Consider the following 15,746-nt stretch of genomic DNA (forward strand, 5'->3'; position numbering starts at 1 on the left):
GAGAGCATCCCAGTAGGCCCCTGCTCCTTCAGCCATTGCTTTAAAATTAGGAAATTAGTCTCTTTCACGTAAAGGCCGGGTGCTTTCAAAAGGCTGCTTCTGTGCTGGGCCCTGGTGCAGGTGAGTCTGCACACAAGCCCTTTAAGAGCCATTCTTCGATTTGCCACACCCCATGTGTTTCATGGGCTTGAGCCCCATTGGTCTTCAAAGCCAGACATTTTGGGGGCTCATCTTTCAGCTGCCAGTCTTAAAAATAGGGGTGCCCAATGTGGGTTATGAGCCCTTTGCTCCTCAGGGAGAAGCTCTGGGTTTTGAGTTCCCTCCCGACTGTGGGTCGCTGCACCAGGGTGGGGTTTATGGTGAGATTGTGTCTCAGCCTTTCCCACCTGCTTCAATGTGGTTTCTCTCTGGTTTGGGTGATGTGGAGGGCCTTGCTCTGCCAGTTTTTAGGTTATTGTCAGAGGAAATTGTTGAATGTGTAGCTGTAGATTTCAGTGTGAGTGTGGAGGAGGTGAGATCAGGATCTTCCATCTTGAACTGGAACCCCGACATTCTTTTATTCACATAATATCTCCATAGTATAACCCACATGCCATGAAAACCTGACCAAATACATCTGCTTATAGTCCTGTCCTTTAATCCTGTGTTTGTGTGTGTGTGTGTACATGCATACATACATACATATATACATGCTTACTTATGGACCTTACTAGGAAGTTTTTATATCTGAAGATAAAGAGACAAGAAGAAAGTTGACTAGCACATAAAAAGGAAAAATTTATATATATGAGAAAAAATGTGAGTTACAGTGCTTTTCATCACCTTCCTAAATTGTTCATTCTGTTGATTACCCTTTTCTTGACTGATCTTTTTGCGTTGACATTTGTTTGTTTTGTTTTGGGGGGGTTTCAGGCCCGCATCTTGCCCATATCCTGTCACCTAATAAAGAACTAGTGGAACTGTAAGTGCTCTCTGCCTATAGAAATGAACCTCACTTGCCTTTCTCCATCCGCTTCTTGTATTTCTTTTGACCAAGGCCTTCATTTCACACACACAGTTACCAGGCACTCATGTGGCCACAAGCCGGTTAGTGTGTTTGGCACTGACAATATAAGAATGACTTTTAACGTGGGTTTAGTATTCATTGTGCTCAGAGTGCAGTAGGGCAGATAAATAGGAGACAAGTAACCACAGCAATAGTAACTATACCTGTAACAAGGACCAGAGGACTGACTAATCATCTGTGCTCTTGGCATCAGGATCAGGGACAGTATCTCAGAAAAGACAAGGTATTCTGGGCAGAGGGAAAAGCCATAGAGGCATAAAATAACATGAAATTTTGGGAGTTATGAGGTATTGAAAAAGTACGATGTGGGGCTTTCCAGGTGGCGCAGTGGTTGGGAGTCCGCCTGCCGATGCAGGGGACGCGTGTTCGTGCCCCGGTCCGGGAAGATCCCACATGCCGCGAGTGGCTGGGCCCATGAGCCATGGCCGCTGAGCCTGCGCGTCCGGAGCCTGTGCTCCACAACGGGAGAGGCCACAACAGTGAGAGGCCCGCGTACCACAAAAAAAAAAAAAAAAAAAAAAAAAAAAAAAAGTACAATGTGAAAAGACAAGATGGGGCAAAGTAACCTGTGGATGGATTGTAAAGCATCTTCTGTGCAGATTTAAGGAATGTGATTTTATTCTGTAGGTAATGACAACTCCTCAGACATTTCAAGGAAGGTAGCCACCTGAGAAAAAAAGTGTTTTGAAGTCACTCAGAATTCAGCTCACATCTCTGCTTATGTCACTTACTAGCTGAATACTCTTGGGTCTGGTGCTTAACATTTCTGAACTTCAGTGTTCACATCTGTGAAATGGGTGTAGCTTGGACTGAGAGTACCTTGGTTTGTGAGTGACTTAATCATTCAGCAAACATTATTTATTGAGCGCCTGTTATACATAATGCCCAGAGAAATTCTACAGGGAAGGGAAATGCAGTAGGATGAGCCTACAAAGCTTAGAAAAGGTAGATGCTGTATCAACCCATTCAAAACTTAGCACATTTCTCTATTCACAGCTATTCTTCTTTTTTTTTTTTTTTTTTTTGCGGTACACGGGCCTCTCACTGCTGTGGCCTCTCCCATTGCGGAGCACAGGCTCCGGACGCGCAGGCTCAGCGGCCATGGCTCACGGGCCCAGCCACTCCGCGGCGTGTGGGATCTTCCCGGACCGGGGCACGAACCCGTGTCCCCTGCATTGGCAGGCGGACTCTCAACCACTGCGCCACCAGGGAAGCCCCCTGTTTTATTTTTAAATATTCCTCATCTTCTTGTCTCCATCCCTGTTGCCAAAGCCTTCGTTCTGGCTCTTACCTCTCACCTGGAATCTGCAGTAGTTGGTTTCTCTTCTTCTTTAATTCATTTTCTCTTAGATGAGAAAGTTCTCACTTTAAGTGATACTAGCCATATGCTGAGTGCTTGCTAACTGTCAGATGACTGCTAATGCCCTGCATTATCTCAGATTGTTAAGATATGCCTGGGGTCTGCTGCTAGACCAGGAGTTGAAGGCTCACCCTCTCCTTGGTTGGCTAAGAGCAAAGTGTGTCAGTTCCAGCCTACCCATGCCTTTTGTCTCCTCTTGCGCAAGGCCTGCTTCCTTGTTCTCTTTGTTATGCTGTCTTCTGTCAGATGCCTGGGGCCTTCTTATCATCTACTGTTTGCTGGAATCCAAAGCTTTTAAAAGTTAACTGGTTCATGCTAGGTAGATTGGACATGGGCCCATCCTCTGCATTTGTATTAGGGGTGTGTTCTACACTTAAACATGAGATTTGAAGCTTTAAAGAAAATCTCATATTTTAATAAGATGTCTCTTCTCTCAGCCCTCACAGTAGGTATATTTTGTACTTGCGGTGAACCTGCCATTGAAATGATCGTACTCATGATCTTTAACATTTTTGTACTTCCACCCTGATAAGAAACTGTCTTGCAGTGGGGTGGTGGAATGCCTTTTTTGTCTTTTCTTGTTCTGCCCATTTTTAGTCTCTGCTTGATTATGTGGAATCTGATTATCCATGAAGGTAAGATGGACTTGGAGATCTACTTGTGGGTTCTCAGGTTGAAGGTATCTGTATCCCAGTACTTTATCGCAATGCTTTGTACCTATTAGGTGAATTTGTCACATACAGATAGCTTCCTCATCACACCGACAGTAAACTTTCTATTCTGCTTTTCTTCTCCCTATGTTACAGTTGGGAATTGAGAAGAGCATTAACTCACTTATTTGTATTTTGTTTCTGATGCTCCAGGTCAGGATGGCTAACTGGTTGGCTTCCCACATGGTGTCCTTCGTCAACATCACACCTTAAAGAAGCTGAAGAGAAAATTTTAAAATGTAAGGTTTTCTTCTTCTAAGTTAACTGAGCCATTTACTAAAATAGGTCCAATATAAAGCATCACCTTGAAACCGAAGATCAGATTCTGTTGTGTGTTAGTTGTTGGCAAAAGAACTTTTTTTTCCTTTTACATGTCATCAGTAAGTGTGTAAATGTGGGAAGAAGTCAAGGGTTCTCAAACTTTTTGGTCTTGAGTCCCTTTTATACTCTTAAATTAGGAAGTACCCCAAGGAACTTTGTTTAGAGGTTATAGCTATCAATATTTACTGTATTAAAAATTAAAAATGAGGGCTTCCCTGGTGGCGCAGTGGTTGGGAGTCCGCCTGCCGATGCAGGGGACATGGGTTCGTGCCCAGGTCCGGGAGGATCCCACATGCCGCGGAGCGGCTGGGCCTGTGAGCCATGGCCGCTGGGCCTGCGTGTCCGGAGCCTGTGCTCCGCAACGGGAGAGGCCGCAGCGGTGAGAGGCCCGCATACGGGAAAAAAAAAAAATTAAAACTGAATAATTCAAAATATGTCAACTTATTAATTTATTTTAAAACAATAGTAATAAACCTGTTGCAGGTTAAAATAAACAACATGTTTTCTAAAAATAACTGCTTTCTAAAAAAACAAATGTAGTGAAAAGAGTAACATTGTTTACAAATTTACACCTCTCTTTAATATCTGGCTTAATGTAAGGCAGCTGGATTCTCATATCTGCTTCTGCATTCAGACTGTTGGTAATCATTTATCATGTGACCTCTGGAAAACTCCACTGTGAGTGAAAAAGGCAAATAAAGTCTTAGATTGTTATGAAAATAGTTTTGACCTCATGAGACCTCCTGAAAGGATCTCTGGGTCACCAGAGGTCCGCAGACTGCTCTGAGAGCAGGCTGTAGGTATCGCAGAGCAAGTAGCCTTGTCTAGTAGAACACATACTGGACTACATCCAGGTAACCTGTTCTAGGCCCAGGGCTGCAGTCCAGGGGTTACAGCGTCTTGGGCAAGTTCCTTTTCTCACCTTCCTAGTTTTTGCCCATAAGAGGAGTGGGTGGGGTGATCCTTAGTCTAGTATTCTAGGATTCTTTATGTCTACATTTATAGTAGTGTGGAAACCTTCATCTTTTTTGTTTCTTGTGAGCACTGAAATTTACCCACACTTGTACTGTCAGAGTGTTCCCAGATATCTGTGGGTATACTTTCAAGTAATGGTGTTTACTGTGCAATTTTGTTTAGAGGAAGAGCTTAAGTGGTGCAGTGCACATACATGATTATTATGTATATTTGTGCATATACTTGTCCACACCTGTTTTTCATACTCTCTGCCACAAATGAATTTTGTTTGTACATTTAAATGATTCAGGAGTAAGTGACCATAACTGGATATATCCAAAGAAGGGGACAATTAGCCATCTTATATGGATTTTTAACATGCAAATGGATTTCTGCTCTGTATGGTTGGGTAATCTTGTTGTCTACAAAGCTGGCAAAGTTGTCATTGTGATTTACTAAAAGAAAAAGTTCTTGTCAAGAGATAAAAAAAAGGGTGCTAGATACTCAATTCATGTGTTTAACAAACATACTGATTTCCTACTGCTGGGTTCTAGGGATGCAAATAGGAGTGAGAATTGGCCCCTGCTTTAATATCAGACATGGAAGCAAGCAACTAATACAGTGGGGTGAGCTCCCTCATAGAGGTCACAGATCGTTTTTATGGGAATACGCAGACATCTATGTTCAGAATGTGGTTTGGCTTGGCACTAGTACTGGATCACCTCCTTTTCTAAACTGGTGTCATTTCCATTCACTCTGGGCTCTGTTAATATTCTGAACAATTGCTGAGTTTCCCCTCTGCCACTATGTGGGTACAAAACTGGAGAGTATTTGGTTAAAGGGCAGAAACTCCCGGTTCTCCGTGTTTGTCCACTGCAGATGTATATGCACAAATAATTAAGATATATCTAAAGTGTAGCTATTCAGTTGATAATTTAATGTAAAAGAATTTCAAATTAGTTTCATCTTTAGTCAGTTATGGGGGAGATTTAAAGTATTTAGTCCTGTAGCATTGAGGGCAAGAAAGATTTTTTATGTACAAAATTGTGATTATTTGCTTTCTCTAGAGAGATTGTTGGATATGAACTCAGACTACCTGGCACCTCATGCTGAGGAGTTCCTGCCATCTTTTTCTACTAAACGTTATGATGACTTAAGATTTCAGTTATGTGTTTAATACATGTTAATCCTTCCCTAAATTCATGATGATGTTTTAGGAAAAAAATGTTTCTTTTGAGTCTGAGTTCAATGTTCAATGCTTAATCTTCAAGTGTTCTACACATACAAGGTAGTATTCTATTGTCTGTAAAGCTAGCGACTTTAAAATAATGGATTCAGCAGCCACTAAGTTCCACTCCAGTACCCTCAACTGATAGATAAGGAAAGAAGTCCAAAGAGCTGACATGACTTGCCAGAAAACCTAGGCCACAGTTGCTTGAGACTTGTCTGAGATAGATCTTACCACCAAGATGTAAAATATGGTAATTAAGAAATACTTGCTTTGGGACTTCCCTGGTGGTGCAGTGGTTAAGAATCCGCCTGGCAGCGCAGGGGACATGGGTTTGAGTCCTGGTCCAGGAAGCTCCCACGTGCTGCGGAGCAACTAAGTATGTGCACCACAACTACTGAGCCTGCACCCTAGAGCCCGCGAGCCACAACTACTGAGCCTGCATGCCACAACTACTGAAGCCTGCTCACCTAGAGCCCGTGCTCTGCAGCAAGAGAAGCCACCGCAATGAGAAGCCTGTGCACCACAATGAAGAAGTAAACAAACAAACAAATAAATAAGTAAAATTAAAGAAAAAAAGAACTGCTTCAATAAAATGTGCACTTTTTTTTTTAGGGCTGATATAATAAAGGCTAAACTCATATAAATGAATACCAGATGGTTTCTAGATTATTAATTTCTGATTGCTCTGAGAATACGCTCCTTCTCAGAAGTAGTGACACTAAGCAGAATTTCTCTTTTATGTTTCCATTAGGTGTCCCCTGCACATACAAAAAAGGACCTGTTTGTATATCTAATGGAAATAAAATATGGACACTGAAGCTTTCTCATAATATTTCAAATAAGACTCCACTTGTCCTCCTCCATGGTTTTGGAGGAGGTCTTGGACTCTGGGCCCTGAATTTTGGAGATCTTTGCACCAATAGACCTGTCTATGCTTTTGACCTGCTGGGCTTTGGACGAAGTAGCAGACCCAGATTTGACAGTGATGCAGAAGAAGTAGAGAATCAGTTTGTGGAATCCATTGAAGAGTGGAGATGTGCATTAGGATTGGACAAAATGATTTTGCTTGGACACAACCTGGGTGGGTTCCTGGCTGCTGCCTACTCACTGAAGTACCCATCAAGGTAAGTGATGGTGACAAAAGAGAGGCACCCAAGCACTGGTTTCCAGTTCCCCTCTTTGGTGCTTGTTGGTGTCTGAACCTTATAAGACAGACATTGTCTTAAAGGACCCTGTAGACTGAATAGCCACAACTGATGGCCAATTTAGTAGCAGAAATAGTGTTGTCAGGTTTTCCTATTACATATGCTACACATTGGTAGGAGGCTTATGAAAGGACTTTCTATTTGTTAGAATGTACACAATTTAAGCCACGAGTAAAAACTGTTGTGTTGTTATTGTTTACAGTTATTATTATCATTAGACCTATGGATCCAGCAGGCTTTTCCTAACCTTTTCCAGGTTTTAGTAAGCTGCAATAGAAAACCAGAGGTTAGAAATTAGAAGACGTAGGTGCTAGTGCTATCTTTATGGCTTAGAGCAAATCACTTAATCTCTAAATTTTAGTTTCCACATCTCTAAGCTACAGAAAATACACCTGCATAGAATATCTTTTAGCTTTTTTTATTATTATACTGTGCCCTAACCTTTAATGCTATAGAATTTTTTTCTGAGTCATTGAATTAATGAGTGTTTACTTCAGAATCTTTGTAACATCTCTTCCTTTCCTTTTTTTTTTTTTTTTTTTTTTGCGGTCCGTGGGCCTCTCACTGCTGTGGCCTCTCCCGTTGCGGAGCACAGGCTCCGGACGCGCAGGCTCAGCGGCCATGGCTTACAGACCCAGCCGCTCCACGGCATGTGGGATCTTCCTTGACCGGGGCATGAACCCGTGTCCCCTGCATCGGCAGGCGGACTCTCAACCACTGCGCCACCAGGGAAGCCCTCTCTTCCTTTCTTTACCTTATTTTCTTATGCTATTTCCTATTATTTATGTTGCTAATCTGGGGGGAGGTCACAAAATGATATTTTGTATGATTAGTAAGTATAGACCAGATGATACCGCAGTGTAGCCCACAGTATAGGAAGGTGGCAGTTAACCTCTAGGGTTCTCCTTCCCCCTAGCTTTTTTCCTATGTTGCTTTTTAGGATGGCTTTCCTTGGAGCACTTCTCTTTTACCGGAGAAGAAAGAGATCAATGAATAAGAATGTCTCTGTTCTTATAGAGACATCATTTCCTTTGCTGCAGACGTCCTCACTGCTCCGTAATGGTCCCCATTTGTGTTAATTTCTTACCTTACAGAAACTTTTTCTGCTTGATCCTGACTAAGCAAATTCATCTAGATTTCCATAGAAGATCAGATGTTATGGTTAATAGAACAGTTCAGCAGACTCACAGATCCAAATGTAGTTAAACACAATTGACTGCTACCAGTGTAAGTGTTCATAATTATAGCAAGCCTCATAGTGAGTGAGATTTAGCATTAGCTGTTTCTTCAAGTTGCACTCCTACTAAGCAGTTGGGTGGTTGTCAGGGTCGCCATCTGTGTGATCTGAGAGGTTTTACCTGAGCCAGAAAAGCTGCTTGGTGGCATACACATATTTTCTCTGGTGCAGCGGAGTGGTCTGTTTTATACTGTAAGTAACTACCTACTCTAAATGTCACTTATCCAACTTTAACTTGATCCAGGTACCTTTTTAAAAAACTTTTTTTAGAGCTGTTTGAGAAGGAGGTACAGAGATTTCCCATGTAATCCTTGTTCCTACACATGCATAGCCTCCCCTACAAGGACCATTTTTATTATGCTGTCATGAGATTAAATCTTTGAGTTTCAGAAAGATTTTGGTGGGGTGGGGTGAGAGGAGGGGATAAAATGGTCTAATAGAGACCAAGTGAGGTTCAGTTAATTTCCTTCACTCACTGTGCTTCTTTTCTTATCTCTCTTTCTCTCTTTTTTCTCAAGTGGACTTTGAGAATATGACTTTTTTCTTTGCCTCCTCAGGTATGATAGATATAATCTGTACTTTTTTTTCTCCTAAGTAAAACCACAGCTCTTTAATTTCTATTGTTTCTCTGCACGGAGGAAAAAACCACAAAGACAACACTTTTTTTACTTGTTGGGACTTATGTCCCAATCCATACCTATTTCTGCCCTTAATCTTTTATGGGCAGCCCCATTCTTTCATTATTTGTTTATTTTTATAGGACAGTTTGAGGAGAAGCGTGAAAATGCCTAGTTTAATGTACTTGTTTAGGAAGGATTCTAATAATAGAAAATAAATAAAAACTAATGTTTTCCAATTTTTGGTATATTATGTCAACCTGTGTGCTTCATCTCTATGAGCAGCAGAGTGCCTCTGTCCATAAAAGTTGTTCTATAGCCTAACTTGTGGCAGTGATCCCATATTTTCCCCAGATTCTTGATATTGATTAAAAACTGAGTATTCAGCAATTGTGATTCTTTATGTAAAAGTACCTGGATGAGTCCTTCATTGAAATAAACAGGTTCGTTCTGTTTAAATAATGTTGAGTGACTTTGTGTGCTTGTAAGGCTTATAATGCATTGGGGGAAAAGACACAAATAACCACGTGAGTAGCATGACAGCTGTGAGAAATCTTGATGAATATCTGATCCAGTCTCAGGTCCATTATGGTATCCTAAAGAAGTATAATTCGAGCTGAGGTGGAGGTCTCAAAGGGATGTAGCAGGAGAGCATTCTAGGTAGTAGGGACAAAAATTGCAAAGGCCCTGTTCTAGGGAGACATCTGGGCCATTCTGGAAAGGCTGTGTGATTGGTGGGCAGAGAAGTTATGAAGTGATTAATAAATAACTCCAAATGGAGGCAGAAACCTCATGTTCCTTCCCCTAAAATGACCTTAGTTCATCTCCGTTCTCTTACTGTGATTTTTGATAATTAGAGATGTTGTCTGTAATTTTACTTGTAGACTAATGTGCTGCATTCATTAAACAGGGCCACTGTGTGAGGTGTCTTGGGCTGACACTCTGTAAAATCTTCTTCATCAAGCAGTGTCTGATCACCTTAAGGGGGGAACAAAGGGAATAGAGGAAACCAGCAATAATAGCCAAAGATACCATCTCCTTTCTTTCATCTGTGTACTCAGGTTTTCCTTTTAATTTTCCTTTTCATTCTGGCCCCTGCTGTTCAGGATCCCATACAGAGACTATCTGTATTTTTTTTTTGTTTGTTTGTTTTTTGTTTTTTGTTTTTTGTTTTTTTTTTTTGCGGTATGCGGGCCTCTCACTGTTGTGGCCTTTCCCGTTGCGAAGTACAGGCTCCGGACGCGCAGGCCCAGCGGCCATGGCTCACGGGCCCAGCCGCTCCGCGGCACGTGGGATCCTCCCAGACCAGGGCACGAACCCGCCTCCCCGGCATCGGCAGGCGGACTCTCAACCACTGCGCCACGAGGGAAGCCCGAGACTATCTGTATTTTATAGGTATTTGTTATAAACTAAGGAAAAGGACACTATGAAAACTTTTATTAACTTGGAAAGTGTTTAGCAAAGAGATCCATTCCAAGTCACAACAGTATAGGTTACAACTGGTCTTCTCCACTAAAAGCTTTTCAGATCATCTTGCTTTTGACCTTGCCTGGCTCTGTCTCCTGTCTCCAGACTATGTGGAGCTGGGCTGAGCATTTCTTATCAGCCCGTCTTGAGAAGAAAGACTGTTCTACTTGACTCGAAGTTGGAGGTATTTAAGTTTATTGTTCTGTGCCCCATCCTCCCCTCAGTGGCTTGGAACCGATGGGAACTATCTGGGGCTAACTTCTTTTTGAGAATGCCTCATTTGTGCACTGACTCGAGTTCTTTCTGGTCCTTTTCCTCGTTCCTTAGTAGGTCCTGTAATCTTCTTTGTACATTTTGGTTCTGGGTCTGGTCATTCCTGTTGTTGTATTATTTCTGGCTGGTAGCTGACTTTAAGTCTTGTGAAAGTCAGGTTTCCATAGACTTGTTAGCATTTAGACTCAGCTGTCCCAGAATGTTGGAGCAGGTGTTACCTACTTCTTTGCCCTGTAGGCTGTAATCTGCTCACCATCTTCAAACTCAAGACCTACTGTAATGACTAACCTGGAGAAGAATGCGTCATTATGTTTCTCAACTGATGAGCTCTTCTTGTGTTCCTGCTTTGCTGGTTCTTTGTTTTTCCTGTAGTTTGCATTAGCCTCTGATTCTTTTTTTTTCTTTCTTTCTTTTTTTTAGGGGAGGGGGTCTTCGTTGCTGTGCACAGGCTTTCTCTAGTTGTGGAGAGTGGGGGCTACTCTTCATTGTGGTGCGTGGGCTTCTCATTGCAGTGGCTTCTCTTGTTGTGGAGCATGGGCTCTAGGCACGTGGGCTTCAGTAGTTGTGGCATGAGGGCTCAGTAGTTGGGGCTCGCAGGCTCTAGAGTGCAGACTCAGTAGTTGTGGTGCACAAGCTCAGTTGCTCCGTGGCATGTGGAATCTTCCCGGACCAGGGCTTGAACCCGTGTCCCCTGCACTGGCAGGTGTATTCTTAACCACTGCGTCACCGGTGAGGTCCCTAGCCTCTGATTCTTGATAAAGATGTCTGATAGGATGACTCACATGCTGTCTGGCTAGACCCGTTCCTTAAGCCTAGATGTGAGCTAACAATCCCATCAGGCTATCCTCTATGGGATATTAGAGGGTCGAGTCTGGATTAGTATATGAGTTTGGATATACATTAAAACTAAATAACGCCTAGCAAATGAGGAGATAATCTTCTTACTAGAGAAGCAGGTGAGAAGATAGCCTGGGAACTTGGTCTGGTGCAGGATTATAAGGAGTGTGAGCCAAAGCCTGTGATAAAGCTTTTCTGAAGAATAAAAAAAGTTAAATTACTCATTCCTTACATGGTCCCAGCCATTGTCTTCCCATGCTTCTAGAATGAATTATTCTCTAGTAATCTTCCTGTATTTGCTACTATAACTAGCTAGCATTTACTGGGCATTTGTTATTTGATAGCCGCCAGCCTAAGTGCTTTGCATGGTCTCTCATTTAAAATCCTTACAACCAAAAATAAGCGACAGTTATTTTCTGAGGTGTTTTACAAGTGGAGGCAGATGATATATAACTACAGTTTAGACGTTGTTGCAGAGCTTTTAAAAAATTGTTTTCCAACTTTTTTGACTACAGCCGTCAGTAAGGATTATATGTGTGTCCAAAACAAAAGTTTTGTTATATGATACATTTTTCTATTCCAAATTATACAATTTTATTAAAAAACAGCCTGGCTCTGACTCTGTAAGTGGATTTTACTACGCACTAATGAGTAATGACCTGCAAGATTAATATGAGAAATAATAGTGATGTTCTAATGTCATCCAGGGGACCAGAAAAATTCAGACTGGACTAACTCCTATGCTCACTCTGATTATACTTTATAAAATTTGTACATCATTATAGATAAGGATCAAAAGGAAACTGGAAAAGCACAATATTCCAAATGTTTACTGAGCATCTACCATGTGCTAGGCTGAAGGCATAGGATCAAACAACAGTTGGGGCAATTTACTCCATTTCAAAAAAAAAAAAAAGGTTATCTGCTCCTGTATGTATACTCTGTGTAACTTAAAATCTCATAGATCCATACTAAACAAGGCAAGCCAAAACTAAGGCAAAAACAATACCATCAGTTGACTAGAGATAGGTGAGACTTCCCTCCCTCAAGTTTCCTTTGTCCTGCCCCTTCTTGGGTTAGCAGGTCAGTAAGAGCTCAGAGCAGACTGGGCAAAATCCCATAACAAATTTGTAACAAAATTTAATCATCTTTTCCTGTAGAGTATGTTTTATTTATTTATTTTTAATTTTTTTTTAACATCTTTATTGGGGTATAATTGCTTTACAATGGTGTGTTAGTTTCTGCTTTATAACAGAGTGAATCAGTTATACATATACATATGTTCCCATATCTCTTCCCTCTTTGTCTCCCTCCCTCACACCTTAGAATGAGGAGCTTGTTAGGCTTTTGAGGGTAGGGGTAAATGGGCAGAGTATAAAACGTTCCCCAGTTTCTACAAGAAGACTTTGAAATTCAGCAGAATAATTGTGAAACCAAGTCCTCAGCTGACTGGTTAGGAGTTCTTTGGAATGTGCTACCGTTTCAGCATGCCTTAGATAGTCTTCTGAAGGCCTCTAAAGGGCTCCTAGAAAAATCGCTTTAGGTATAATTTTAGCTCTCTTCTCCAAATGGACAGATTCTATGCTTGGACAAGCATAGTTAGAGGGAAGGATCTCTAAATCATGCAGTGAAAGGATATTTTATTTTGTTTTTGGATTACAACAAGAGTAGTCAAGATTAGACTGATTTATTTTATTTTATTTTTAGTCTAGTGTAATCTAGTCTGGGAAAGCGTGAGCAACATGACTGTGTTCCTATTTTCCAGTTCTTCCCTCTTGTGCTGGATTAAATATAATCTTGAAACCACTTCTGTTCTTGTTGTCTCTAGTTCTTGGCAAACCATTTTCTTTCTCCTGTGTCAAAAGTGGACCAGGAGATTGCAAAAGGTGCAGTGCTGTGACAGAAAGAATTGAAAGGCCTGTCTCAGGGATTTGTGGACTCTTCTTAGGTACTGAGCTAGGTGTTTTTCATGTTGATCTAAAGAACTATAAAACAAAAGTCAAATCTGAATAAGACTAGGAGATATGCACAAAGAAAAAACAACAATACAAGGCAAGGCAGAACTGAGAAATTGCAAATGCATAGTAGAGTCTTTGATACTGAAGTGGCAAGAGGGTGTCCCCTGGCTTCTTTGTATCTGTTTGGAGTTTCCCCGTGCAGTGTGACCCCACTGAACCAGGGAGCCTTGGAAGTAAACACCCCCATCTTTACTAATTTCCACTCTTGTGAATTAAAGAGTTGGGATGTTGAGCTCTGCCATTTCTGAGTGGCAAATTGTGTAGACCATGTGAGGGCATACATACCATGGAGGCAACTCACAGATTCTTCTGGGAAAAAAATGCTCTGCTTCTCATTTGCTGAATCTGCCTTCTCAATTTTTTGGAGTAACTCTCGAGGTTTCTATGTCCTTTCGACATCCTTTTCTTTTTTCTCCTTAGTTTCTCGCATAAAAAGACCTCATTCCCTTGTAAGTTTTCCTTGTTCGGATGACTTCTGACCTCACTGCTCAGTCTCTTCTCATGATCAATTGAATTTTTTTTTTTTGCATATTTTTAACCATGTTCCCACCCAGCACATACATTTCCATCTAAAATGTAATAGGGAAATAAAACTTTGGTTTGCTGGTTACTTGATTACTGTAAACTTTAGGGTGTGAGTTTAGGCTGCAAGTTAAAAGGGAGAACAAAAGCTCTTCTTTATTTAATTCTCTATCTAATTAATATCTAATATTAATATCTAGTGTCTAAATTCTCCAGCTGATCAGATGCAGGGCTTATTAAAAGATGAGTTGTACATAGACTGGGGACAGCTATACTTGATAAACTGAGAAGGACAGCTGTTGCAGCAGGCTACTCACAGAGAGGTCGCCCCAGAATGGATATCCGCCAATAAAAGACAAGAAAGCAAAACCCAACTCTTGGTTATAAATAGAGGCCATTAAACCCAACATAATTCCGAAGTCAACGTGCATCAATCCAATCATGATCTGGATTGCCTGAAAAAAGAGAACAGACATTTAAAAATTGCTTCTTCATCTTCAGGCACCACCGAAACATCACTATCATTGCTGCTGCTCCTTATTTATTGTCAACTCTGTCAAGATCCATGGTGTCATTTAGCTATACCTCTACAGGAGGTGGGCCATTAGGATTTTGACATACGCTAGGGCCAGGGCCTCAGCGTAAAGCCTTGTTTTTTTCTTTTTTTTCTTCACATCTTTATTGGAGTATAATTGCTTTACAATGGTGTGTTAGTTTCTGCTTCATAACAAAGTGAATCAGCTATACATATACATATGTTCCCATATCTCTTCCCTCTTGCATCTCCCCCCCTCCCTATCCCGCCCCTCTAGGTGGTCAAAGAGCACAGAGCTGATCTCCCTGTGCTATGCGGCTGCTTCCCACTAGCTATCTGTTTTACATTTGTTAGTGTATATATGTCCATGCCATTCTCTCACTTCGTCCCAGCTTACCCTTCCCCCTCCCCGTGTCCTCAAGTCCATTATCTACGTCTGCGTCTTTATTCCTGTCCTGCGCCTTGGTTCTTCAAAACCTTTTTTTTTTTTTTGTTTTAGATTCCATATGTATGTGTTAGCATACGGTATTTGTTTTTCTCTTTCTGAATTACTTCACTCTGTATGACAGACTCTAGGTCCATCCACCTCACTACAAATAACTCAATTTTGTTTCTTTTTATGGCTGGTTAATATTCCATTGTATATTTGTGCCACATATCTTTATCCAGTCATCTGTCAAAGGACACTTAGGTTGCTTCCATCTCCAGGCTATTGTAAATAGAACTGCAATGAACATTGTGGTACATGACTCTTTTTGAATTATGGTTTTCTCAGGGTATATGCCCAGTAGTGGGATTGCTGGGTTGTATGGTAGTTCTATTTTTATTTTTTTAAGGACCCTCCATACTGTTCTCCATAGTGGCTGTATCAATTTACATTCCCACCTCTCCAGCATTTATTGTTTGTAGATTTTTTGTTGATGGACATTCTGACTAGTGTGAGGTGATACCTGTAGTTTTGATTTGCATTTCTCTAATGATTAGTGATGTTGAGCATCCTTACATTTGTTTGTTGGCATTCTGTATATCTTCTTTGGAGAAATGTGTATTTATGTCTTCTGCCCCATTTTGGATTGGCTTGTTTGTTTTTTTGATATTGAGCTCCATAAGCTGCTTGTATATTTTGGAGATTAATCCTTTGTCAGTTGCTTCATTTGCAAAATATTTTCTCCCATTCTGAGGGTTGGCTTTTCATCTTGTTTATGTTTTCCTTTGCTGTGCAAAAGGTTTTAAGTTTCATTAGGTCTCATTTGTTTATTTTTGTTTTTATTTCCATTACTCTAGGAGGTGGGTCAAAAATGATCTTGCTGGGCTTCCCTGGTGGCGCAGTGGTTGAGAGTCCGCCTGCCGATGCAGGGGACACGGGTTCGTGCCCCGGTCCAGGAAGATCCCA

General features: G+C 41.2%; 1 protein-coding gene across 1 annotated transcript in view; it reads left to right on the forward strand.

Moving 5' to 3' along the window:
* The window catches only part of ABHD5 (abhydrolase domain containing 5, lysophosphatidic acid acyltransferase), a 51,922-nt gene that overhangs the window by 22,959 nt on the left and 13,217 nt on the right, over nucleotides 1-15,746 (forward strand). The window contains exons 2-3 of the mRNA XM_007445704.1: nucleotides 3,290-3,375; nucleotides 6,394-6,766. Coding sequence (XP_007445766.1) covers nucleotides 3,290-3,375; nucleotides 6,394-6,766 — 459 coding nt within the window. The remainder of the gene's footprint in view (nucleotides 1-3,289; nucleotides 3,376-6,393; nucleotides 6,767-15,746) is intronic.

This window comes from Lipotes vexillifer, unplaced genomic scaffold (assembly GCF_000442215.2).
Source record: "Lipotes vexillifer unplaced genomic scaffold, Lipotes_vexillifer_v1.1 scaffold1136, whole genome shotgun sequence".
Lineage (NCBI taxonomy): Eukaryota > Metazoa > Chordata > Mammalia > Artiodactyla > Lipotidae > Lipotes > Lipotes vexillifer.